This window comes from Micropterus salmoides, unplaced genomic scaffold, assembly GCF_014851395.1.
Source record: "Micropterus salmoides isolate LMB-PRFRI ecotype aquatic unplaced genomic scaffold, ASM1485139v1 Ms_hic_scaffold_16, whole genome shotgun sequence".
NCBI lineage: Eukaryota > Metazoa > Chordata > Actinopteri > Centrarchiformes > Centrarchidae > Micropterus > Micropterus salmoides.
Window position 1 is genome coordinate 18,967,354 of NW_024040707.1, and position 27,579 is coordinate 18,994,932.

Genomic DNA, 27,579 nt, shown 5'->3' on the forward strand with positions numbered 1-27,579 from the left:
GCACACAGGAAATCGGATATAGAAGAAGAGGTGCCATGTGCTCAGCTAAGTGCTCCCTGAGTGTCTCTCACCATCTGCCTGAAGACTTTGGACTCCTTGGTTCTGGAGAAGGATCTGTCAGGCACCCAGCGCGGCATCAATCCCTCTGCAGAATTTGCACGTGCTCGCTGCATCTTGGTCATCATGGCTTTCTCGTCTTTCTGGAAGTGAAGAAAGCCCACCAGGGAAAATGCTTTGACAAACAAGGTCTTCTATGTCAGGTGACAAGCTATTATATTGGGTGTGTGAAATATGGCACTAGTGTGAAGTTCTGAAGAGGTCAAGCAGGTAATCAAGGACATGTGTGTGAGTGTGTGTGTATGTGTGTGTGTGTGTGTGACTGTGTACTAACCCTCTTCTGGCTGCAGCCCAGCACCAAGAAGGTTTCAATGTTTTGCTCTTTCAGGTAAGCATTTCTCTCTCCTCCAAATCCTGGCTCCACCTCATAGTCACCGTTTAGATACTGCAGTGTGGCTTTGGTGATGTGGATACGCCTACACACACACACACACACACACACACACACACACACACACAAACAAACAGTGTGTCAGAAACTAAACAGGCTATGGGAGCCTACATCAGTCCGGTGGCAGGTGGAGTAGGAGGGACTTACCCAGCCTTGCCCCCGGCCTCCATTTGGTTGGCGAGCGTCACGTCGTTGGACCACACGTCAAACTGCCACTTGCGCAGGCCCAGCACCCCGCAGTGAACGCGCCCGCTGTGGATGCCCACCCGCATGTTCACATTAACGCCTGTCACCTCTCTCACCAGCCTGCAGTTGCACACACACACACACACGCACACACACACTATTGTCAAAAAAAGAATGTCACCTTCAGCTTCACAGCGTCTCTCCTATACCCCGTGCAGCATAAACAAGGCAAGAAATCGTGACTTAACCGTCACTAGAACATTACTGATGACTGTAGGGGCGTGTGTTCTTGTTTTGAGTGTGTGGGTCTTTGAGTTTCAGTGCATTAGTTTGTGTTTGACTCACGAGATGGCCTCAATCATATCTACTCCCATCTCCACACAGCAGTGGGCGTGGTCAGCCCGGGGCTCAGGCAGCCCTGACACACAGTAGTAACAGTCCCCTAGGATTTTAATACGCAGGCAGTGGTTCTCCTGTACAACAAGGACACACACACACACAGAGACACACACAGACACACAATGTTAGGCCTTCAATTACAGTTAATATGCCGCATGCTTGTGTCAAATATAGAGCTTTTTATGCATAATTTAGATGACTCATCAGTCTCAGCATAGTCTAATTGATGTCTTGCACAATGCTGAAGTACCCACCACACACACACACACACACACACACACACACACACACACACACTAACAATGAAGGTTATAGGCTGTATGGTTACATAAGCAATAGTGGTTCAAAGTTCGGCTGGGAAAATGGCGGCGGCAGGTTGTCAGTGCTCACCGAGGCCAGCTTGTCAAATCGAGCGAACAGCTCGTTGAGTGTCATCACCAGCTCCTGGGCCGTGCACTGAGACGCCAGGCTGGTGAAGCCCTCGATGTCTGCAAATAGTATGCTGCAGGAGAGTTGTTGGTGGTGGTGGAGATGGAGAGGGTGGCCCGAAACAAACGGACAAGACACGGAAAAGAAAGACAAAGGAAAAGACAAAATGAGACCAATCAATAAAGTATAAAGTTCATTGGCATGGTCTAGCGCCTCCCTCCCTCCTCACTGTCCAGCTGCCATGTGAGCAGGGGAGGGAGAGAGGCGGACATTTGTTCAGCTCTGGCTCTCATCATCTAGGCCAATGTAGGTCACCTCCTCCAGCCCGTCCCTCTGAGAACACCACCCCCTGTCCCCCTGTCTGCATGCCTTTCATTTCTAACTTTTGATAGTAATGAAAGGCCAGGATAAACAACACTATGGACAGTCTGAGTTCCGGTTGAAGGCGACAGATGGCGCTGTTGGTCCCATGGGGTCATCCACTGGGGGGGAGAACTGGTCTTTAATTACAGCAGTCCAGAGTCTGTCTGCATCTCACACCCTGAGCCATGATGCAATAGATTATCTCTAAAGAGTCAACTCACACAAACTACATGCAAACACATCTCCTCCCTTACCCAGAGTGGTATCTAACCATGCAGTGGATATAGTATTGAGTTTTGAGATATCCGCTCCTGCCATCACTGTCGACAGTTTTCATTGGAACTACTTTCTACTAGTCCCAAAGAAAACTGACCATGTGATCTGTGGATTTTCCAAAGTGACTAGTAATGGTGTCTGGCGGATAGCGCTGTGGCCTCACATCAAGAAGGTCGCGGGTCCTAACCCCGGTTGCCCCGGCCTTTCTGTGTGGAGTTTGCATGTTCTGTGTCTGCATGGGTTCTCTCCGGGTGCTCTGGCTTCCTCCCACCATCCAAAGACATGTAGACCGCATGTCTTTGGACCAGGTTTTCATTGGAACTACTTTCTACTAGTCCCAAAGATAACTTTGGACCAAGACATGTGGTCTACATGTCTTTGGACGGTGGGAGGAAGCCACCGTGATTGGTGACCCTAAATTGTCCTTAGGTGTGAGTGTGACTGGTTGTTTATCTATGTGCGGCCCTGCGATGGATTGGCGACCTGTCCAGGGTGTACCCCACCTTTCGCACAATGTCAGCTGGGATTGGCTCCAGCCCCTGGATGGATGTTGCTGTAGCATAGTGTCATTTTTCTCTTCTGTTTCTTCTTCAAAATTCACCTCAGCAAAAGCCAAATCTTGGCAAATACAACCAAAACTTCCTGCGTGGCCAGTTATTACAAGGCGTACAAGGTTGTCTGTAGTTTGGGTGAACTGACCCTTTAAATGTATAGTCACTCCCATAACAAATGAGTTTGACAGATAAGCATTTTGAGGTTATATGGGCTGGCCATAATTCCATAGAAAGTAGAGCATATATTAGTGATCCTTCAACAGGATTAGAAAACATTAACTCACATGTAGTTGTTGTCTGGTGTTAAAGCTTTTACAAAAATGACCTGTGCATCAATTTTGGACAAAGACAGCAGGTTTTAATCTTGGATAATGGATTATTCTTGTTTACAAGTTTACACTTTGGTAGAGCAAGGGCGCTGCAGATTTTTCCACTAAGTGCATCACCTGAACCTCTTTGGGTCACCTCTGGCAAGAGATTTCAGCTGCAACCCTGTCTCGTTGTTCCGTACCACCATCACCACCACAACCTAAACAGCACCGGCAGGGCTCACCAGTAGGCTAATGGATGGAGAGTTTCAATCACCTATTAGTACTGAGTAATTCCCACTCGGGAGGTGAAATCCAGTGGTGAGGGCCGAGACGTTGGGCCAAAAAAGGTCTGCCTCCTATCTTTTGCTACAGAAAGCACAGCAGTGTGCCTAAGTCAATATCGTTACTGCAGCCGATGCTGTCAGTGTCAATAAACAACAACATGCATAATACATGCTGTCAGGGAAATAGCTGTTGGAGTAACTCTGTAACTGACACATCAGTCAGCAGAGTGAGGTCAAAGCCGCTGGTGATAGCAAAGTACACAAGCTCTCCAACCTCTTCCTGTGTGTGTGTGTGTGTGTGTGTGTGTGTGTGTGTGTGTGTGTGTGTGTGTGTGTCAGTGCAGTGGTGCGGACCAAGTGGTGTGTATTTATCTTTATTTACCTAACATTGTCGTGTTTTTGGATGTAGATCTTGTGGAACATCATATCTTCCTTCTTGGCATTGATATCAGCCTTCATCTCCATGGCAACATGCCTTGGCAGCACTGACAGCAGTAGGCGCTCCTGAGAGAGAGAGAGAGAGAGAGAGAGAGAGAGAGAGAGAGAGAATAGACATGGGGAGAGAAATTAAAGAAAGACAGAGAGAGAGAGAGGCCATTCATTTCCATCAGTTTCTGCTGTTAAGAATGCTCAATGAGTCACCCTGCCTCGTTGGCATATGCGTGGGAACGTGTTAGTCAAATAGAGAGGAGTGGAGATACGTGTTATACTTCAGAACATATTGTTGACCTCTAAAACTGAAACAAAAAAAAAATGTAACTAGAAAATGGAGACACCCATTTGTTGCTCTTTTGCATTCATACATGTGGTAGGTTTTCAGGGCAGTGCCGCCTCCCTCACTAATTTGCATGAACATGCATGTGTCTGAGTGCATGTGTCAGTGCGTGTGTGTACCTGCTGCTCGTTTTCCCTCTGCAGGTGCAGTCTGGCCTGGATATATCCTCTCGTCTCTTGGAAGGCTTGTCTCTGGGAGACCTCAGCAGGGTAGTGGGTACAGATCCCGATCATGTTAGTGCACAGGAAGATCAGCACGTTGGCACTGATCTGAAAAACACAGAAACAAAAGAAAGAAATATAAACAACAACTGAGAATTTCATCAGGCATGTACATGTCACATCATAAGAATATGGTGAACTGTGCCTGACCTGGGAGTGGTCAATAAACGAAATTGATAACACTCCGTGTCATAGGATTTACTGCAAGCAGAAAAATTCCTCAAACGTCTGAGGGGCTATTATATGTGATCTGGTTAGAGATGATGAGTGTGGCCTTGTGGTGGCTCTGCAAGAGGACATTCTCCTCATGGCATGTTCTGAACGGCAACGAAGAAGCCCGGAGGATCAGTGTGGTGCATGAGAGGAGGACACACTCCTGTTTTTCTTCTACTTAGGCTAAAAGTTTGTTTTGTCCTTTAGTATGTATGGAGTACGTTTGAGAGCCAAAAACAGATGATATGCAGAACAGCCTTTTCTTGTCAAAATGGAGCTTAAAGCAGTACATGTATATTTGAATGTACAGCTTAAGACAGTAGTGAGAAACAGAATAATGTAACTTTCCTGTGGGTTCCCAGTGCAGTCAGGTATGCTGATTGAACAATGAGGCTCCAAGAATGCATGTGTAAAACAGCATTATCTGTGGCTTGAGTAAATAAAGTTTAGATATAGCGTTGAGTTAGCTTTGTGGGGTCATCGACCTTAAAAGCATTCCTCTGCGCTGCTCCGACCGCTTTCTGTGTGTGCCCTTGTGTTTTTGGATGCGTGTGGTAAGCCTGTGTGTAAGTCTGTTTGTGATTTCTCTGCGTCCACGGCCAAGACTGAACATCAGAAATGGAGCCTCAAGCTCTGGACTTCCCCTCCACTCAGAAACACACAGGCAAGGCGCGCGCACACACACGTCCTCTCCATGCTCAGAAACACACTCCAGCCTGGGAAAGTCACTTGACCCATGACCAGAGCACCCCAGCGCTTCCTCTGAAGATGATATCATCAATAATGAGAAAAAGACATGCAGGCAGGGTACACACAATAACATTAACAAAACTGGAGAACATGAAATATCTCATCACAATTACCAGTATTTCTGAGCCATGGCTGGTATGTAGCCAAACCTGTGTGTTTGTGTACGTGTTTGTAATTTGGCAGAAGACAGATGGAAGCTGTAGATAGTTGATGGTTATCTGCATACATGCATACACAGCATATTTTCATGAATATGTTCTTTTTTGAAAGAAATTAAGAGGTCATTAAACTAACATAGCATCCACACAGTGAGCAAAACTCCCACTGAAAGTAAACTAAGACAAGGCCTCAAACGTGTAGAGTGATGGCGGGCTTTCTACCACAGCCCTGACATGAGGTTGACACTGTACACACAAGAACTTGGTCTTTGTTGTCACAACAAGACAGAGATCTAACAACCTGTGCTTGAAACAGAACACAACTTGCACAGGACAGTGGCATGCAAATTCAACTGTTTAGTCAAAGAGAGAGATGGTGGTAGCTTCCTATTCCATCTGAACACAAATGGCCAAACTAGATCAGAAGCACAGCAGTAAGCAAAAAAATAACCACACTCACGGTTTTTAGGTGCAGACGCAAACATGCTTTTGATGTACTGGGCAAATACCAATCCCTTATGTGGCTGATGCAGGCAGAGAGCTACAGCATTATTCAGGAACTAAACAGAGCATCCAAAATTGTATTTCTGAGCGATATGGATGCAGCCAGGTTCCTTCAAACAGGGTTTCAGGAAAGAACATGAAGCACTTTTTCCACTTGATGATGCAGCATGGCAGAGAATCTTTGATGCCTGAACTGTCAACTTTCAAAGATTTAGATCAAAGCTGTCAGGAGGTGTGAGACACCTCATCATCAGAGGATCAGGTGTGAGGACCTACAAAGAACATCCACTCTTGTTCTTTACATGATTGAGCAATTGTCCTCTAAGTGCATTGAATTTGTGTCGCACTGTCACTCAATTAGTGATCAGCCTATTGTGTTCATAAATCATTGGCTTCCTGATAAGCCCTGCATCGTAATGTTGTAGACCACCAATGGAGACTTGACACTCCAGTCTGGAAGGGCTCTCACATAACCTGATCACATTAATCCCAAACAGATGGCTCTGAACAGAGTGAGCCAGATAACTTTGTTAAGTGGCCTGTCTGAGATACAGGGCCACCTGCAGTTCCCAGGACCACACTTCTCCGCAATGCACTTAATTTACATTCAGCCAATTCAGCTTCCCATGTGAGTGTGCTCAGATTTCAATCCAAGTAAAGACATTCCTATCAAGCTTGGCAACAAACATAGAGTCTGCTTAAATGCAGATTAGTAGGTCCCACATTGAGGATTTTGTGCATTTTTGTGGAATAGCAAAACACACTACAGTGCCGTGATGGCATGGATACATGGATATTTATTTGCAAATGCGATACAAATGCAAGTGCAGCATCAATTTAAACTTTGCAAAAGCCCCAAAACATCAGCAGGTGCGCTGCATCCAGGTGGAGCTTATTGAGGCTGAACAACAACTAACTGACAACATCTTGAATGATAGCTCAACATAACAGCCTGATAGCTCTGAATAAGTGAAACTAAACTGAGGGGAAACATGATGAACAAAGCTTCTGTTAATGCCAAGTTATGCTTAGTCACCACACGGTCTGGAGATTAGAGGAAGAAGCATTCACAGAGGCTTTTGAATAAATCTTATGTGAACTCATTTTGGAATGGCAGCTCTTTGATCCTGAGGCTTGCTGTGTCTGTAGCTGCACTTATATCACGCAGGCATGCAAATCTAGCACAGACCCACAGCCGCTCTGACACTCCCCTCTCTAAACAGCACTGTGGTGCAAAGAGAGCAGAAGGAGCTTCTCCCCATTAACATAGTGCCACTGTCTTTCTAACCACTAAGCTGGTATTAGAGTTGCTTCCACTGATGCCTCCTGACCATTCTTCCTGACCTGCAGACTTTTTGTCTCTCAAAAGACGGGCCTTGCTCCACATTTACTTAAGTAGGAACCTCTTGGCGGTGAAGTTAAAAGGAGTCCAAACATTGGCTTATAAGGCGCGGCTCCCGGTGAGGTGCTTTATAAAGTAAGACAGATGGATAGCATGTTAAAGAATTAATGAAGGAAGGGGATGGAAAAGAGTTCTGCTTGGCAAACATACAGAAAATCCATTCTGTCTTTAATAATATCCCACTGGACAATTCCCTCACACACAAGCACGCTGGAATGTACATGTGCACGGATCAGGTTTTCACAGCAAGGTCATTATACATTCATTCAGAGATAGGTTACGCCATTAGCTGATATGTTCTACTAATTAATACGAGATGTTTTGATAACATTTAGGCCCACTGCACAAGCGTTTCTTTTATTCAAGTTCAGTGAAGGCAACTGTAGAAGCACTGTCTGTGAGCAGAGCTTAGGTGCTCACGTGTTGATGCATTTGTAACAAATATGAACTCCTATGACAATACAGTGAGAGGAAGTAAGCTAAGAACTAATATTTACAGATACAACACACTGTCACTTACTTGATTGATCAGGCATTTCGTACACAATCAGTGTTTGGATTTATCCAGGAGTATTAAAAGGCCTGCAATAATACATAAGTTCAGATATCCAACCAAACCTAAGCTCCACTTAAACTGGAGTTTAAACTATAAAAGACCAGAGTGCTGAATCCCATAAGTCAACACACAGGCTCTGGGGACACTGACTGCTGGTGACATGGGGGCTACTCTCCAGCACATGACCTTTGATAGGCATCTAGAGCTTTTAAGACGTCTTACAGAGATGAATGTCAAAGCCCAGTCACACACTGCTGATCATAGCCTGAAAAGATAACATGTGGTACTGCGGTGGTAAAAAAAACAGAATTGGTTGCACTAATCCCGAATCTAATCCGGGTTACAATAATGGTTAATTACTAACATAAGAAAAGAAGCCATTCCTTATAAAGATAAATGTTGCAGAGGGGTGCGGGTGCCTGTCTTTGCCATCTTGGGTCGCTGCCATCTGGAATCGGAGCTCTGTTTTTGTCATGGCTTAGGCCAAACCAAAATTGGTCTCAGGCGACCAGTGAGGCCACGAAGTAATCTTTGTGAAACGCTGAAGCTAAATAGAGCCGGACCCAGGCCGTACATCTGTCAGAAAAACAGATCCTGAATTAATACTTGCACATAAACGTTGTCCAAACATGATGGAAAATCTCCCAGTGATCCTGGAATTACTGACTAAACAAGCTGCAACCACCAGCTAAAATGGTCCACTCCAAATTTCCCTCAACTCAAAGCTCATTCATCCTTCTACTTCAATATCTCGTCCCTCAATTTACTCTTGACAGGCTTCATAAGGACAATTTGCATCTGGATTTTTTTTCTTCTGACACTGTATCAGAATGTACCTTTTGAGCCTCCTCTCTATACCTAGAATAAATTATAAATCAGCTTATGGTCTCAGTCATTATAGTCCTGCTCTCTGGAATTCTCTCCCACATGAACATCTTTTTTTTACTTTAATGTTTTATTGTTGTACTTTTACCCTGTAAAGCACTTTAGTCAACCTTGTTGTTTTAAGTGTGCTATTTAAATAAAGCTGATCTTGATTGATATTGAAAGTGTGTAGTTAATAGGTAACATTTTTGAATCAGTATTATTATTCCCTTTTTATTGTAAGATTATGACTTATCTGTTTTTATCTTATTTTATATATTATTTGGCATGAATGCCTATTTTTTCCTTGCTTTTTACTTTGAAGCACATTAATATGTATGTCACCTCTGAGTTACTGAGCCTTGCAGTATAAATAAACTTCAAGACAGTCATGAAAAATATGCAACAGTATCAGAAGACTTACTGGCCTCAGAGAAAAAAACTGACAGTGAAGAAAGGGGAACAAGTGCAACAGTATACAGATATAAGAGATTATTTTTGTTGTAATTTGAGAGCCTTTCACGAACCCACTCCCTAAAACAAAGCAGGAGGATCAAATTAAACATTTTTGCCATCTTGTTACTTTCTTGTAGCTCTTGGCTGTATTATACCATGTTGCATCCTTAGTTTAGTTCTGCTCTGGGACATTTCCTGTCTCTGTGAACTACAGCCACAGCCACAAAACTTACATGAAATGAGTGTACAATCTCACATTTTCAAGGCTCCCACACACTATGTGTTACCTATTGCTGCTACTTTTGGGATGCAAATACCAATTATATAGACAAATCGATTAATTGTTTGGCATTAAAAAAGACATAAAGATGAGCAAGGATAAATCAGTGAAATAATCAAAATCCTATCAAAATTGCAATATGGCCTACTGCAATTTTCAATGTTTGTTAAAGGTAAAACTTGTGTCAAAATACCATTATAAATGAAATATTCCCGTGCTGGAGAGACATTCTAGCCTACACATCATATTCCACAGACTTAAGAAAACATCTTTGTTTGGTACAGATCCTTGCAAAAATCACACTATAAAAGTTTATATATATATATATATATATATATATATATACACACACACATATATATTTATATATATTTATATATAAATTATTCCTGGGATCAATGGTAGAATGAGTAGTAGCATCAACAGGTGTTTTATGTCCGCCACTGTCCTCCCCATTTCCTTATTTTAATTATGATTTGGGTAAAATGTAATTATTAATAACCAAATATTAGTATTAGATTAGAATTAGACACAAAGCTGTTATGATGAATACGTCAGGGTCTGTTAGTCAGTGGTCTTGGCTGCTCAGTGTTCCAGGGTCAGTGTTTGGCTGGACAGACCGAGGGAGGGAGGGTGGGGGTGGAGTGGGCGAGGGGGGGACACTCTCCTCCCAGCTGTGTCCTCACTAACCCTTCACTTCCTGCCCACTCACACCCTCGCAGGCACAGCTGCAATTACAGCACCGCAACTGCAAGAACACAAGATTTGGTTAATTAGCCTAACAAACCAACCAGCCAACAAGCCCCATTCACTCCTCCGTTGGCTGCTCTCACTGATTTGAACTGTGTGAGGGAGTCCAGACCTTGAACTGTGTGACTGTGAGCTAAACATCCAGGAATTCCCATTTCATCTGCTATTGCCTCCATCTCCTTTTAAGCACAATGTACAACGTGAACCCAAGGCCATTTCACATTGAGAGAGGCCTATGTAACACAAATATAAATAGATAACTGAATGGGACAAAATGGGAAGATGTCTACTGGTGACGAGTACAACTAAATGGTACAGCATTTGTTTAGCACTAAAGCATGTTTTTTTTCTTTTAGTCAGAAATTCTATAAATAAGAGAGGGAATTAAGAGAGGGAGCATTAAACTGCATTCATTACATGAGATGTGTGCTGGCCAGAAACCGGAGCTCCAATAAAAACACACAAGAGTTTAGTTTCACTCTCCAGTTATTGAAGCATCGGCTAACATTCACAGCACAGTTTTAACCACTCTCCTTCCCTGTCCTAACTCTTCAACCATACACAATATGGACTTTTACCAGCATATGGATCAATACTGATACAAGAAAAACACACTTTAAACAGCAGACACGATGGCTTCAATTTAAGTTTTGGTTTGGTCTTTCATGAGCTGTTCAGTCGAGGATGAGTTGATACTGCACTCATGCATGTAACACATCCGCCTTCCAGGCCAACTTCAGGAAACGGAAACACCACATGTTTGTGAAGCCCGATACATCATCAGCATTTCACAGGAATAAAAGATTGGGCTTTGAGTTTCTACAAACTGAACTGCTACTGTACTGTATGTGTCTTAGTGTTCTGTCCTTTCATTTATGATGTGCATCATCTCAGTTCAGCCCTTAAAGGCTATATGTCCCAAAGCAAAGACTCTTGTGATTCAGGCATATTGAATGTTAAAGAAAACATAGAGTCCAGCAGCTATAGCTCTTCTTTACAACATGAAGGTGCTCATGACACTTCATCCCAAACAAAGAAAACAGTACCGTCTTTCTGCCACCTTAAAAGGAAAGGATTTTTTTATGTGTAAGGAGGGAGCTTAATAAACGAAGACGTGAAACAATGCACTGCTTTCTGCACACTTCAGTGGGAGGATCCTGTGAAGGCAGAAGAGTGTAACTTCCTCTGGATTAACCCCAAGTGTGTGAAATTACATAATGTGACCATAATGTGATTTTGTTAGTGTATCTGACATCATTCAATTAAAATGTGACTCAGTGCTTAAACTACAGGAAAAACTGTCAACACTGACTGGGGAAAAAATCATTTGGAGCAGGTTAAAGAGGGTCTATAATGTCTTGTTGTTCTTCACATGTCAATAGCAGGGTGGAGTTTGTACACTCATAATGAACATGTTTGTTAATTACAGTAACACATTCCCACGCCGGCCCGACACATGTTGTGGTTGTTTTAACACTGGATAGGGGGATAACAAGACGGTTAGCTGGCGTGGAAGTGAACTTTGACAGAGAGCCAATCACCTTCCTCTCACCAGCACTGGGATAGGATGCACTACGCTCAGCGGGATCCAGTGTAAAAAGCCTAAGGGCCTGAATGCCACACAGATCAACATTTAACACTGCTAATGGATTCCTAATATATATCTCTTGGCCGTCCGCCATGGCAGTTCAGCCTTAAATCCCTGTATTTACTTTTGCAGATAGCCAAGTTGTTAGTAAACCATGAGCTTTCATTAGAAGCCTGCACTTCCTCAGCTATTATTAGCCTGGCTATTATTTGCCTTATCTTTGGCTGTGTTTTAAGAGCAATATTTTGCTAATCCTAATTGCTCCCACCCATTGTGGTGGAAGTTATCCGGGTTTGTATCATTGCCTCTGGTTGTAATACAATAAGTGGATGAGTCACAAGCTCTCTCCTTCTTTGAGAGGGGTTGGTGCTGGGAGTAAAGGAGTTGAGGGGGGGGGATCTATTATTTCAGCCAGTGCATTGTTTAGCACCCACAGTACCTGATCATGGGTTCTCACCATTTGATAGCAGCCAAGTTAGCTGCTCTGATACACGCGGCTCACACAGACAGACACAGGTCACATGACTGTGTGTGTATTTGGGTGTACATAACTTGTGTACACTGGACACCAGATTCGTTCGATTTAAGTAGAGCTGGGTATCAAACGACAATACATATTGAGTACTGACCAAAACGTGTGAGGGTGGTGATGGGGCAGTGGATAAGACACTTGCTTTTTCGTGTGAGAGACCCAGGTTCAATCCACCAATGTGTCCCTGAGCAAGACACTTAACCCCTAGTTGCTCCAGAGGCGTGCGACCTTTGACATGTCTAGCAATTGCATCAGATGAATGTAATGTGAGTAGAATCATCAAAGAATTTCTAGTATTAAATGTATGATTCTTAGTCTTACTAATTTTTGACCTCATTTTTAATTTTATTTAACTTAATCGAAAAATTGTTTTATCTTCAAACTTAAGGGTTTTGTTTTTATATCTCAAACTCAGGCACTAAGTTTTTTGGTATCAAAATTATCATATGGGCACCAGTGTTATAATAATAAAATCAAACAATAAATAAAAACATATCTTAAACAGAGTAAATACTTCTGTAATAATAATACAGAACTAACAAGTCACATTTTCTTTTAGTTTCAATACCTCTCATAGAGCAGTTGGTATTACCCTACAACACATGCCAGTATCAGACACAGCTCTTGTCATACTTTGAAAGCAAACATTATAAATAATTTCATAAAGGTTAAGGCAGCCCTGTGTGGGTGCTTTCAGGTTTTCTTACATAACACCAATGTTCTGGCCTAAATTCATTATGCACGCCTCTGTCATGCCTGTGACATTTCATTGATTGGTATCTTTTTCACCGGTGTTAAGCAGAGCGATCAGTATGTTTCCACTGGTCCCACATCCGTTGACTCCATGACAATGTGCCATGGGAACAGGTTTTTCCTCTAGCGCCTGATCAGCACACTATAACAATAGCAAATACTTTCTAGAGTTCGCTCCCTTCTTGACCTGTCCATCAATAGCTCTTCTTCAGAGGACTTTATTTTGGATTTGGTTATCCAAATATATCCTGCTGCGCACAAAAGAACAACTTCTGTTTAGTTCCTTGTTAATCCATGTATGACATCTTGCATGCCGGCTGGTTATAAATTCTTATAAGTAAACAATGGCACAGAATATCAAATAATCCCCCTTAAGACAAGGCATACGGATGCACAGCTGTTCAACCTTAAGTTATAGAAATATATATATCAAAATGTCTCTGTGCGGCGCCAAATGCCAATCATAGAAAAGTTAGCTGCTGCCTCATCTACCCACAAAAGAGAGTGACATAACAAAAACACGAGGGACAGGTGGTCTCTCACAGGGAAGCATTCTGAGGGCCAAATGAATCTGTTTTGGAACATGTGATGCATGTGCGTGTGTGCTCTGGCTCGAACATATCTGACTTCCAGCCACAGACTCAGTGATCGGCGCCACGAGGTGAAATCCTAACTCAGGTGACTGGACAAAGATAGACCAATGTGAGGGGGCATTTTCTACTGAGGACTCTTTTAAATCTGGAGTATAAGTGGGAATCTCTAAAATCGCACTCGATCGTGTACCTCCCAGCCAACATAATGAGAATGCAGGAGTGATAAAAACTCAGATACTGAAAAACTGAGGATCATCCATTAGGATTATTGCGTGCTTACACTAAAGGCTGTACACACAAAGCGACTCTGGCTCTGTTTGATACATTCATACGCTGGAGTGAAGATTCGACATTAGGACGTCCAGTGTTGCAGACGTGCAGAAATGTCAGAAAATCCAACACGACAACAAACACTGACGTCATCAACAGCATGAGAAGAATTTAGTAGCTTCTTTCCAATTAAAAGGCTGCGGGTCAACAGTCAACTGTCAAAACTTGAAAGTAAAACACAACGTCAGCTGTCAGAGCAGCCTGCAGCAGACTTTTAAAACCAAATGCAGTTAAAGGAATGAAGCGTGCTAAATCCCAGTAATCAGAAGTGAAGATGAGGAGATAATGAATTGACCCATCTGTGGCAGTTGCAAGTTGCAGCACAGGAAGGACTTCAGCCCAACAAAATATCCATACAGAGTTTCTGATAACTGGGCTCACTTCACAGTCATGACATCCACTTTACAGTAATTATGTGAAGTGAAAGTGAAGACATATGAAGCTGGTTGAAAGTAAAATTGTATAAATTATATAACCTATTGCTCTAAACTGGGTAGATGTTTGAAGGGGGGGTTAGAAAGAAATCCTTCTTTGCAATTAGGAGTAGGGATGCTCCAGTCGACCAGTTGGTTTTTGGCTTAACCAGCAATGGTCGAGCAGCGTCAAATGTCCAATTTACTGCCATGCTAAAACATGTCTATGAAGATTCTCAGTCATCCAGGTCATAGTTATCCAACGAGGGTTAAAATGAAGGGCAACTGGACTTGGTTGAAGATACTGGAAGACGTTTCGTCCCTTATCCAAAGGACTTCTTCAGTTCTGACTGACTGGCAGGGAAACTCAGCTATTTAACCTCAGTGGGGTCGTTATCCCGGGTCATCGATACCGCTGGTTCGTTAGTGTTCCTTGGTGTTGTGACGACAGTCGTTACAGTCGTTGAGACTACCTGTGGCCAAGACTGAACGACCATCGTTGGTATCTTCACCTGAGGCCAATGGGTTACGTTTGTTGAGTTTCCTGGGAAGTGATGAAAGGACAGCATTGTAAGTGGGGGATAAGTGGTGGCGTAGACCCCCTCCCCTGTTCAATGACGGCTTCTCAACCCTGGTGTAGATGGCTTCCTTGACACCTCTTCCAAACCATCCATCTTCTCTGTCTAAAATGTGCACCTGGTGGTCCTCAAACGAGTGTCCTCTGTCCTTCAGATGTAAGTAGACTGCAGAGTCTTGACCTGAGGAGTTGGCCCTTCTGTGTTGAGCCATGCGTTTGTGTAGTGGTTGTTTAGTCTCCCCAATATACAGGTCTGTGCATTCCTCACTGCATTGGACCGCATACACTAGATTGCTTTTCTTGTGTTTGGGTGTGCGGTCTTTGGGGTGTACCAGCATCTGTCTTAGTGTGTTCTTGGGTTTAAAAAACACAGGGATGTTATGTTTGTTAAAAATCCTCCTTAGTTTCTCTGATACTCCAGACACGTATGGAATCACAATGTTGTTGCGTTTGACCTTCTTTTCCTCCTCCCCTGTAGTTTTGTTCTTCTTGGATCTTGTGGCTGTTTTCACAAAGGACCATTTAGGGTATCCACAGGCTGTAAGTGCCCCCTTCAGGTGGTTCTGTTCCTTCTCTCTGGCTTGGGCGCTTGTTGGTATGTTTAGTTCAGTCTTGGCCACAGGTAGTCTCAACGACTGTAACGACTGTCGTCACAACACCAAGGAACACTAACGAACCAGCGGTATCGATGACCCGGGATAACGACCCCACTGAGGTTAAATAGCTGAGTTTCCCTGCCAGTCAGTCAGAACTGAAGAAGTCCTTTGGATAAGGGACGAAACGTCTTCCAGTATCTTCAACCAAGTCCAGTTGCCCTTCATTTTAACCCTCGTTGGACATGCTAAAACATGTTGTAGGCCTGCCGTAGTTCTTCACCGTGAGTGAAGAAGACGTAATGCTCAGACAAGATAGACACTATCTTGTATTAGGCTACATTAGAAGACGCGGACACGGTGGAAATCTTACAAACACGAAACAGTTAAAGACACAGTGAACACAGCTGTTGGTGCCAATGTCATTGAGTACCACAGTTGGTAATTAACAAATAAATAAATAAATAAAAAAGGACACGGAATCGCGGGTGAAAAAAAAAATAAAAACATGTCTTTATAAAACTGACAAATAGAGTCAGAAATAGTGAGATAAGAAATGACATGGCTACACTGTAAAAATTATCAAGGTGGTTCAACTTAAAAACTTTCAATTGCTGCCTTAAAACTATGAGTAAACTCAACTCTAATTAATGATTATTTATCGTTTGAACTTTATTACATTGTCCATTCAAGGAAACTTGCTTTTTCTTGTCAGACAAACAATTCTACAGCTTTTATACTCACATTTTAAAGTTAAGATAACTAAATATAAGACATTTCAAGTTAGTTGAACTTGGAAATGCAAGTTCACCTGCTGCCTTGAAAATGCAAGTTAACTTAACTTGAAGATTGCCTTTGTTTCAACTCATAAATTCAAGTTCATAATGTTGATATAACTACAGTGTTCTAGTTGTCTCAACGTAGTTTTTTTAGTTAAATGAACTTGTTATAATTTCAACTTCATACTTTGAGTTATTCTAACTCATAGTTTCAAGTTTAAACAACTTAACCAAATCAATACTACTTTCCATTTCAAGCTAAAGGGTTTAATTCCAAATTTGTTTCCGTTTACATGTATAAAGGGCCTTGCAGACAGACCCACCGACAACAGCACCACTCGCTATTATCTTCAACAGCATGCGATGCGGCAGGGCAACACACTCCACTCGAGCTTTTTTTCAGTGTACTAGAAATAGGGTAATGTATTCTTTAAAATATTGTCAAATAAAAAATACAAATATACCCCCACCACAACAATTACATTGCCATTCTGTGGAAATCCAGCAACCTAACCTGAAGCAATTTTTATTTTGAGATGTGTCTGAGCAAGAGAAGGTCCTGTAATCTGCTGCAGTTTGGATAAAATAAAAGTTATTTAATAGTCAATGTTTAATAATGAACGTACAGTTGAAATGATCCCAGTCAGAAAATGCTAATGGGATCCTAATAAAGATAATTTTCCAATAAAGGAAATTCACAATTTTTTTTGTGTATGCTGTCAATTATAGTTTTTAGAAAGAAAGAAAATCATAATCGGCAGGTCAGGAATCGGACAGAAAAATGCAATTGGTGCATCTCTAATTAGAAGAGGAAACTGATCATTTACAGAATAACTGTTCATTATTCATGACTTTTTTTTACCTTCAATTTTTATGTCATTTAAGATAAGATATACTTTATTGTCCCAATAGGAATCACAAAAGCCAATAGAATTGAACATACTATAGCTATGGCAGTTAATTGATAACTAGTTACTGATTAAACTATATTCCAAAGTCTGTATTAGGTATCGTTACATAATAGCTCTACTGTCCAGACATTTTGTAAAGTGTGATGCTTCAGTAAGAGCAATAATTAATAAGGTATTTTCTCATACACTAATATTAATTTAATTAAGAAACCTATTTGCAAATCGGAGGCCAAGACCAAACACAGGTCAGCAAGTAGACAAAAGAAAAAGTTTGTTTTGCTTTATTTGTTTCTGTGAAGGAGAACCTTTAATAATTTCTTGTCAAGTCCACTTGAAACAACGCTTGTCCAAAACGAGCAAAAATTGTGAGCCAGCTTTATGAGACTACTATGTTACTGTAGGGCTGTAGTCAAGATAAATTATGTCTGAGACAAGTCCAAGTCTGAGCAGCACTGAGTTTGAGACAAGACAGTTCCAATGGAATCTGAGAAAAAAAATGTAATCATAGAAATGAAATGGTACAATAAGAGTTGGACATATTTTTCACCAGGGATGAGTATTCAGTGTGGTAGCTACTACAGAGGACATGAAGGTCAAGGCTCGAGTACAGCCCAAGCTCTCCTGTCTAAGTCAAAATCTTTCATTATAACCAGACACCAACTGTAAGAATGAATGAGGTCTCTCTGAAACCTGTTCCTGTAGGATAGTGGAGGCCCTTCAGATAACAGCGGCAGTGTAACTCGCTTCTTCCTGAGAGCAGTTATACCTTCATCTCTCTGTAGATTTCAGAGGCCCTTCAGAGCAGAGCGGTGAAACATGGAGATCTACTGAAACAATCCCCATGAGTAGCGTCAGATCAATCTCTGAAATAAAAGGCCACTCCATCTGAGGGGGATTTTGTGAGAATGGAATTATGACTCAGAGAAAAAGAGGGAGAAAAGTGGAGGAAGAAAAAAGAGAGAGAAGAGACTGGCATCTCTTTTACAGCCGGGTGCGTCAGCCCAGCATTATTTCACACTCTCCATTCGTGGTTGTCCCCTTGTCACTACTGTAACCCCCCCGCTTCATCGTGGAGGTCTGTCACAAAGACCTCTTTTGTCCTCGCCATCATCGCTCTCACATCTTCTCAGCTCTGATCCTGCATGAACGTCTCTGCAGGGAGAGAAAAAAACGAGACTGGGACACAGAGAGGGCTGGATGATGATGAGGTCCCAGAAGAAGCTTTCCCAGATCAGAGAGTCTGGCCTTGTGACGCCAGGAGCCACACAGTTTGTGTGAGAGTATATGTGTGATGCAGAGGGTGTGACAGACTGAATGGAGTCCTTCTGTATTCTTACAGCTGCGAGTAGCTTGTAGCCAGACTGAGGGACAACTAAATGACACACTGTGCTGCTCTTATCTTAAGAGAGAGAGGGAAATAAAGAAATCCCCCTGAAACTCCTCTTCATCTAAAAGGATTTCTGTACAGATGCGTGTGAAATGGTCGATAAGGGCACAACACAACCCCAAGCAAACCTGATGTCCTTCCCACCATCTCTATTAAAAGCCTATGAGAGAGAGCAAGCCTCTAGCCGAGCAGTGTGAGGCCCATGTCATTGATTGCTCAGGGAACTGGAACGTACGGTGTTGGGGGTCCAAGCCCCCAGGCAGGGCAGCAGTCCATCATCAGAAGACCAATGCAACCAACCAGGACTGGAGTCCACAGAGGCAACAGACCAATGTGCCTGTAGTCACCCTGTCTAGTCTGGGGCATGTGCACTTAACAACACACAAGCTCACTGGACCAGTAGAGTTATGTCAATATTGCCTTATTCAGAGTGGCTCCACATTCATCTGGTTGCTTAATAGCAATGGTAGAGAAAAGCAATAATATGTCTCTACAAAGTTCAACCCCAGGTGTGACCACTTCATACAGAAATTAAAACACGTATGTAAGTTTGTCACATTTCTTTCATTCTTGGAAGGATGAAAAGGCCTCTGAAACAGCCTGTAGGCCAGTGGTTCTGAACCTTTTTTGGCCAGCTAACTTTTTGAAATATCATTTAAAAAAGCATGTCAGTGAATGCCAAATAATTGAACAGTAAGTGTCTTAGAATAATATTATCATTAATTTCCATAAAATGTGAATAGAAATTATGTTTATGAATATTAAACAAATGCAACAAATTTGACATTAAAAACAATAATGTTGTTTAAAGGCAGAATGAGTTGGATTTTCCTAGAAAACAATGCATAGACTCATACGAAAACTACAAGGGCACTTAGAGAGGCCAGACCTCCACTAAAGCCAGTAGTCGAGTCTTGGTCCATGATGTGCAAATCGGTCTGGACATATTCCCAAAACTATCAGAATTACAGTATGTCGAAATATGGTTGTGTCTCGTCATCTCAGCTGTGCATTTGTTATGTACTCCTCACCGGTAATTCCGGATTAATCCAACAAAAAAATCACATCCTTAAATGCTTATTTCTTCCATACCTGCATTTGTTTCTGCAGTTATGTTTGAGGCGGCTGTTATGTTATGTTGCATGTTTGTTGCGGAACACCATTAACATTAATTATGATGGGTTTGCGCACTTTGGGGCGTGCACGACAACTTCAGTTAATTTTGCCAACACCAGTGTTACAATTATCTAGCAACGTTAACAAAAATGAAAAATAATTTGTGAATCCACCACATGATTTGGATCCAAAAATGTAATAGGTTCTTCCTTTGCACATGCTACACCCTTCCACCAAGTTTCATGAAAATAGGGCCAGCAGATTTTCGGTAATCCTACTGACAGACAAACAAACTAACAAAAGGCACTGAAAACATCACCTCCTTGGTAGAGGTAATAATAAAATTATAATATACAATAATCATTTATGACCTACTTTGGGCAGTGGGTGTGTAGCCCCCAGCCAATAACAGCTCACAGGGTGTGAGATCGACTCTTGTGTTTCTAAATAACTTAGCGAGCAGGTTACTTCACTGTCGCAGTCTCTCTCCTCTGCTCTCTGTCTGTGTCATGGATGTATAAAGAGCTGCCGGTCTGTGTGTCTGTCTGACCGATGGCAGGGCTGAGCTACAGCAGACAGGATGAAGAGTGCGCTTCGGCTGCATTCACACAAAATCCGGCAACGTACCTCCTTCCCGCAGGGTCGTGAGGAGGTGTGGGCGTGTTTATTTGTGCTTTAGAGCGTAACCACAGTGAAACAATCAGAAAATAAAGTTTTACGTCCCTGAGTCACTGCCGTGGTCATTCTAATGCCGCTCTCTCTCTTCATTCACTCTCTAGCTCACCGCTGCTCTCACTCTGTATTTCTCTCTCTCTCGCTGGTTGAGCCAGGGAGTAGTGGCCACCTTTGAGTAGTGTGTTTACAAACAGCATCCAACAAATCCTACTCATTCTGTATTTCAGAGTTAAACAAACAAGAACACCTCAGTGCCCCCCTTTCAAATATATTGCTTCCAGTGAACCCAACGTCGTGTAAACTCAACACGTAGCCGTCTAGGGACACTAAAACCTTCCAGTGACTGACAAAACGGTACAAATTAAATTCTTATACTACACTACACAGCTCTTAATGGCAGGTTGACCTATGACATCAATTACATGGCCGGAAAATTGTGGATTACATAAAAAACTAATGTGAAGATCATTCATATCATAGCCCTTGTAGCTGATGGCTCAGTTCTATTCAAGTGTCCCAGTAAGCCACGGCAGTGTGACAGTGAGCCAGCATGCACAATACCAGGACCAGGACAGGACAAAACAAGTAATTGGAAAATTGTGATATGTATTTCATGTGCATTATGGAGTAATTAAATAATCAATCAACATAGTCGACAGATGGACAAAATAGTTTGTTGCTGCCCTACAAAAACGTCATTCATTACTTCTGTTTTGGAGGTTTAGCAGATAAATACTTTCTTAATCCCTAAGTAGAATTGAATAGTACAATCTGATCCAATATATCTTTTTAACACAAACACAGTGAACATTAGAAGAAAAATCAATGAGGACTAACAACTACAAAGAATTTACAGACAAAAGAAATGAAGAAATGTTTTCATTGTGTTGGGAGCTGAAGTAATTATAAATGTCTAAATCTGTTATGTTTTTTTTTTTGGGGGGGGGGGTTGCCGCAGCCTCCAATATGAAGAAGTAATCATCCTGTTTTCCATCAAATTCATTGCACAATCCGGGTATCCCACCCCACCCTGTTACATTTTACTACAATAGCCTCCTTGTTTTAGGGAATTGCGGCCTGAATGGCACCATGCTACATTATCATGATATTCCTCCACAGTGCAGCTAAACGGGCTCATTCAACCCAGATGACCTTCCACAAACCCCAACAGAGTTGCCAATGGCTGCCCTACAGCACAAAACATAGGCTCATTAAAAATCTCATTTGAAAAGCTGCCGAGATCTACAGCACCATCTACTTTTAGTACGGCACCTTTGACATGGAAACGTGGTTGAGGAGTCTGTACAATGTTTGTCCTATATTGATGGAAAGAGAAAGTAGGGCGTTTCCATTTGTGAATACAGTAACAACATTGTGCTCAATTGTAGGGTGATAATGGTGGGCCCTGAGTAGCACGAGTCTGAAAAATGTGTCTCGTTTTTTCATGAATATAAATGCTCACGTTCATTGTCAAAGATGGTTGTCCATTTAGCAGCAACTTGGATCCGAAAAGACATAATCAAGAATGAAATTTTACTACAAAACAACTGATTGTTTTGATAAGGGCTTCAGTTTCAAAGTGTCAAAACGATTAAAGGATAGATTTAAATTTTTTCAAGTCTGTCTCACATGCCCAAGTGGCCAGTAAAAGAGTTATTGGCTGCTGTTATTGTTCCTCCTGTTGAGCCAAAACTGATAAGAAGTGTATGCAGTCTGACAAATTAAGTGTGAATCTCCCAAAATTCCATTCACATTTTCAAACTTTGGAATGCATTTTTACACAAAACAAACACTGATTTTGCCCCCACCCACTTACACTGAAGGCATCCAGTGCCGACACGAGGACCAATTACAGAGATTTCTTTCCTATTCACTATAAATACTGTATAATGTACATGTGAGTATTTTGTAAGAATATTTTTATTGCAGGTCATTATTGGGTACAAAACACATATGGAGATATATAACTACAGTTCAGGAAAAGGACCGCTCTCTTACTTATTCGACCACCTGTGCCTCATTCAATTCCACCAATCCAACCACCCGTGCTTCACTCATTTCAGCCACCTGTGCCTCTCAAATCCAATCACATGCACATACATATATATGCCTGTCTAACCCCTTTGTCTCCTGTTCCTCAGTTCTCACATCTCTCTTCCCCAAACCCTGTTTTCTCACTTCTTTTAATGGGAAGCACGGTGGCGCAGTGGAAAGGACTGCGGCCTCAAAGCAAGAGGGGCCTGTGCTGAGACCTCGCTCAATTTTCTCCCAGTGTTTGCGTGGGTTTCCCCCAGGTGCTCTGGTTTCCTCCCATCATCAAAGATATTCACGCTAAAATCCATAATCCTGCCAAAGAGATCATTTTGTCTTTTTTCTACAACAGGAACCACGGAGGGTTGATAAACAAGTCGCTTATCGAGACGAGCCGCCACCCTGAGTCTCGACCCAGGGTTCATAGCCGCTCCGGCCACCAAACCCTTAACAACCTTCTTCATCCCTCCATTCTCGACCCCTTCATCCCTCTCCACTCGATCCCTCCATCATAAATACTCCTCATTATCCAAATAAACTACCTTTTCATCCTTCACATTGGCATGGTCTTTGTTAGTGAATGGAATTTAAAAGTAATTTTAATTTTTCCCCTTTTTCACAAATAACAACATGCAAGTATTTTTATTTAGAATAAAGTTAAAAGTATGACTAAATAGTGCATTCGGCTTAGTTATTTGGCTACCTTCACAGATGTTGCCAAATCTTTTACATCTCTTTATATCACTGGTTGCATGAGACCATCGTGGCAAATGTTGCAAATCAATGAGCAGTAATGCTTTCTGGCAATTTTGTATTTTTCAGATGTAGTATTATTTTATCTGTAAACACTTTCTCAACTGAATTTCTCAAGATTATTTCCATCATCGATCAATGCGCCGCTTGTTTTCTTGATTAGTCGTTTTGTCTATAAAATTTTTCCCACAACTGCCCATAGTGACAACCTCAAATTTCTTGTTTTGTCCAACCGACAGTTTTTTCAGTTTACAATTTTATGAAAATGGGGGAAAAAAGCAAGAAATAGTCGCTTTTAAAATCACATACCTGAAAATCGATTTAGAAAACGGTTATTATCTGTTGATCGATTAATTGTGTCAGTTAACAGAAATGTTATTATGTTATTATAATAACATCAATATCACCCACACCTAACACAAACTAACAGATATGATTTAGTGTTCTGTGTTATTCCTGCCACCACTTACCTGCTTGAAAATGAACTTGTACTCTTGGTTGAGTTGCCAGGCGGTCACTACGTGTATAGTGGACAGCACAGCTCCACTAACCACAGCAGCTCTCATTCTGACAGGCAGCAGCGTGTAGATAATGTAGATGAAGAAAACCGTCCACCAGATGCCCTCTGAAGCACTGGGGGGGTACATCATCAGCACCCCAAAAACCTGCACCACAATCAGCACCCCAATCACCAGGTAGCTCACAATCCACATGTAGTCCTGGTGGAAGCCGTTGCGGTTGCAAACCACCATCATGGCCAGGAAGAGCGCCATGGCCACAGAGAGTACTGAGACGTAGGCCACGTCGGGGGTCGTGTGGACGCAGTGGAAGACCAGCATCACCCCACACACCACCACGAGCACCCCCATCAGCATGGTCAGAGAACTCTGGTTGAGCCTGAAGAAGTAGCGCTGGTACAGGCGCTCCAGCTTGGCGGACTGAAATTTCTTGGATTGGAAAACCCACATAACCCGCCACCAGCAGTCTGCTGCAGTCATTGTCTTGCAGCTGCCCTCTAATTCCTCCTCTTTCCTGCCCTTGAGCTCACCATCTTCAAAGCCCAGGTCCACAGCCTTTAGACCCAGATCTCCACCGCCACCAATTCTCTTCCCATAGTGGTCCTCTTGCCAGCCACAGCGCAAGCCAAAGTTACCCCCACTGGTCCCTGCTCCGTAATGGTAATGCTGGGAGGCTGCATTAGGGAGCTCCAGGTCCTCATGGTCCCTCAGGCAGCTCATGTAGTGTGGGTTGCACAGTGAAGAGCTGTCCTTTCTCTTTTTGCCATTGCGCTCTCCCCATGCTGTCTTTCGCTCATCCACTCTGCCTACAAAGAGGCCTCTGGCCCACGACATCCTAAGCAAAACACATGGACGTTAACACACAGATGGAGAACGTTTAAGACATACTGGTATAGAAAAGTAAGGATCCTCTCACCTGTGTGGGCTTTATTGTGTGCAGCAACAATTTGCTCTTTGGCCAGGCCACTAGTTTATTCCAGCTGGCACACACCATGAGCTCAGACTGGCCAGAGGCATCAAAGATGAGTCTGTGTTTCAGCCGTCTGTCTATGTTGTCAGTGTGTCAGCCCTATACACCACCAAGTGCCTCTAAAGACCACCTGTTTTCCTGTGAAAACATACAAACAATACACATTATGATATTGAGCTAACACCGCCTGAGGAAATATCACCTGAAGATGATTATGGATACATTACTGTAAACATCAAGGAAAACACACATTTGTCGCATGGCATCTGTTAATGTCTTTGTTTACTGATGTGTTTGCGTGTGCGCGTCTTTATGTATGACTCTCTGGCAGAAAGTTTGACAATCAAGAGAAGTCAGGAAATATTCTCTAGAAAGTGGCTTGTCCGTTCTACTCTCCCTCATCAACTTCCCCCACCAGCCTGGGACAGCATTGCCATGGAAATGATCTGTTGTTTGCAAAACACTGGACTGTGACAACAAATTCTCCTCCAATTATTGCCTCATGCAGCAGGTGCCACAAGTCAATTTTGTCATCAAACCATAAAAGTTAAACACAGTCCCATTTCAACAAACTCTCCACTGATTGATGAATTTTTTGAACATTTACAATCGGGGGGCTTTTCGGAGGAGACTAACAAGTCTTCTCAGTGGATAGCACTCCACTACGCTTGATCACTGCAATCTGCCCCTAACATCTGGAGTGGGCAGAGATGGGTGTGCTCTATTTGACAACAAAGGCCCACTGAGTGGGCACCATCAGAGATCAAGGGCTCTCAGTCCAGATTAAATTGTCCATGCTTCCCCCATTAGCTTTGATGACTCACTATTGCTGGCTTCTGGCAGCACATGTCAAGGACACTGCTAACCTCTAAACTTAATAAGCAAATCTCTGTCAGGTTGACTGAGCTGAGACAAACAGTGGGAAGAGCGCCCATAGACAGCACACATGGCCACATCAACAGCAGCTTGTACTGTGAGTTGCTCATCCACCACACAATATTTTTTCTTTTTAACTAATTGAAAGAGTGGTTTCAGATACACAGTGCGGTTCATGGATTGTGTCTAAAATACATATTTATTATTAAACAGAACAACCTTGAAAACGTGTCCCTGCTTAGAAAAACATTTTATTGATAGCAATAAATAATATAACTCCTTCTAAAATAAAAAATAACCCGAACTAATTACAAACTACACCGAAAATCAGCGTGATATTTCATATTGGGAGCATCAGTTTAGTATGTGGCTGTTCTCCTTCTGCTCCGAGCTTACACGCTTCCTGCAGGAATAACCTTAGTCCTCCACTCACATCTGATACATTTGCGACAGGTCAGGCAGTGGCATGCGGCTCTTATGTAATACAAGCATCTGCCATAGAATATGAACTCTGTAGGCACATATGAGCCGATTTGAGTCAGCCGTCCTGCATGCATTACAAATGAAGAAAATGATGTAAGTGATGCGTTCACTTACATTTCAGCACAGACTAACAACATCTTGCTTTTGTGGGGGTGGGGGGGTGGGGGTGGGGGTGCTGGTCATTTGACAGACCCACCTCCGTCACCATTGCTTACACAGGCCTGATGTTAAATAAACACATGTTTAGCAATTACACGTGTGGGCCCAGGCTGTTGTGATGCAGGCAGTCAGCCGAAGCGCATTACATAAGAGGACGCTCCAAAGTAGCCTGCAGGCAAAGTCGACAGCTCCACCATGTTCACATGAAGCCTCTCAAACCACACTACACATGGAGACACTGTACGACTGGATAGCCTGGAGTCAGTCCGGACTGTATAGGCTGCAAAGGAAAGTGCAGCTCGACACACATCAACCGACTCAGCCTATCAGGAGGAAAACATTCCATCGGGCAACTTCAGCCTTGGCAGTGGATCTCCTGCTATCGCGGGGATGTGAGGTCCAGGACTAAAGCACAGTGATAACGGGGTCTCCATAGGCTATGCACACTGGGCCTGTCTCCATCTGTATAAACGTCCAAACAGGTCACTGGACGAGAGGAGATTGGTGAAAATGCTGTGTGCCAAAATACAAACTGTAAACCGGCTGATTTGGGTCTTTTTAAAAAAAGTGTAAAAGAATCTCCTGCTCCTGCTATAAGGACCAATGTGTAGGCTACAGTCCCGCAGGACAGTTCAGGCTCCCTGACGCCGCCGCAATCGTCACAGCAAAACACTGTAGTAGCTACAAGTCAGCTGTTGGGACTGCTGTATCCTCTTACTGCATTTCAGACCAGCCGGCCTGCAACGAATTAACATTGTGCAGAGCAGTTGCCCAACAGAGCCGCGGGAACGCTTTAAGAGAGGCAGTGAGTGGACTTACCATTGGACATCCTCGATTACAGGAGTAACTGTGACACTGCGGAGGAGCTCCAGTTTTTGCTCCGTGTTCAGTCTCCACGCAGCAGCGGTCACACGCTTCAGACGGGTCTGTCCGTCTGGGAAAGGGGGGAGGTTTCGTTCGGAGGAAGGGGGAAACTGCGTTATTGGCCGGGCAACCTTCACTCTTCGCAGCCAGAGACACAGTACATTCCCAGTACAACCTCCTCGACTCTCTGTCTCTGTCTGTCTCTCTCTCTCTCTCTCTCTCTCTCCCTCTCTCTCTCTCTCTCTCTCTCTCTCTCTCTCTCTCTCTCTCTCTCTCTCCACACACACACACACATAATACACAAACTCACACAAGCTGCACTCCCATTCGTGAACACAGGAGTCCCTCTAGAGGCGGCTTGAGTGTGCCCCTCTGGCATGTGGGATTTACACGCTGCAACGCTGTCCGTTTGTTCTTTTACTTTTCCCCCCTCACTTTC

At 42.9% G+C, this 27,579-nt stretch overlaps 1 protein-coding gene across 1 annotated transcript in view; it reads right to left on the reverse strand.

Annotated features, from left to right (window-relative positions):
• LOC119905502 (adenylate cyclase type 6-like) overlaps positions 1-27,345 on the reverse strand; it is a 37,106-nt gene extending 9,761 nt beyond the window's left edge. Inside the window, exons 1-10 of the mRNA XM_038722604.1 lie at positions 27,096-27,345; positions 24,705-24,896; positions 23,741-24,623; positions 4,205-4,354; positions 3,693-3,814; positions 1,484-1,595; positions 1,040-1,167; positions 656-814; positions 392-533; positions 72-200 (exon numbers count right to left, since the gene is read on the reverse strand). Coding sequence (XP_038578532.1) covers positions 72-200; positions 392-533; positions 656-814; positions 1,040-1,167; positions 1,484-1,595; positions 3,693-3,814; positions 4,205-4,354; positions 23,741-24,622 — 1,824 coding nt within the window. The 5' untranslated portion in view covers position 24,623; positions 24,705-24,896; positions 27,096-27,345. The remainder of the gene's footprint in view (positions 1-71; positions 201-391; positions 534-655; positions 815-1,039; positions 1,168-1,483; positions 1,596-3,692; positions 3,815-4,204; positions 4,355-23,740; positions 24,624-24,704; positions 24,897-27,095) is intronic.
• Positions 27,346-27,579: the final 234 nt, after the last annotated feature.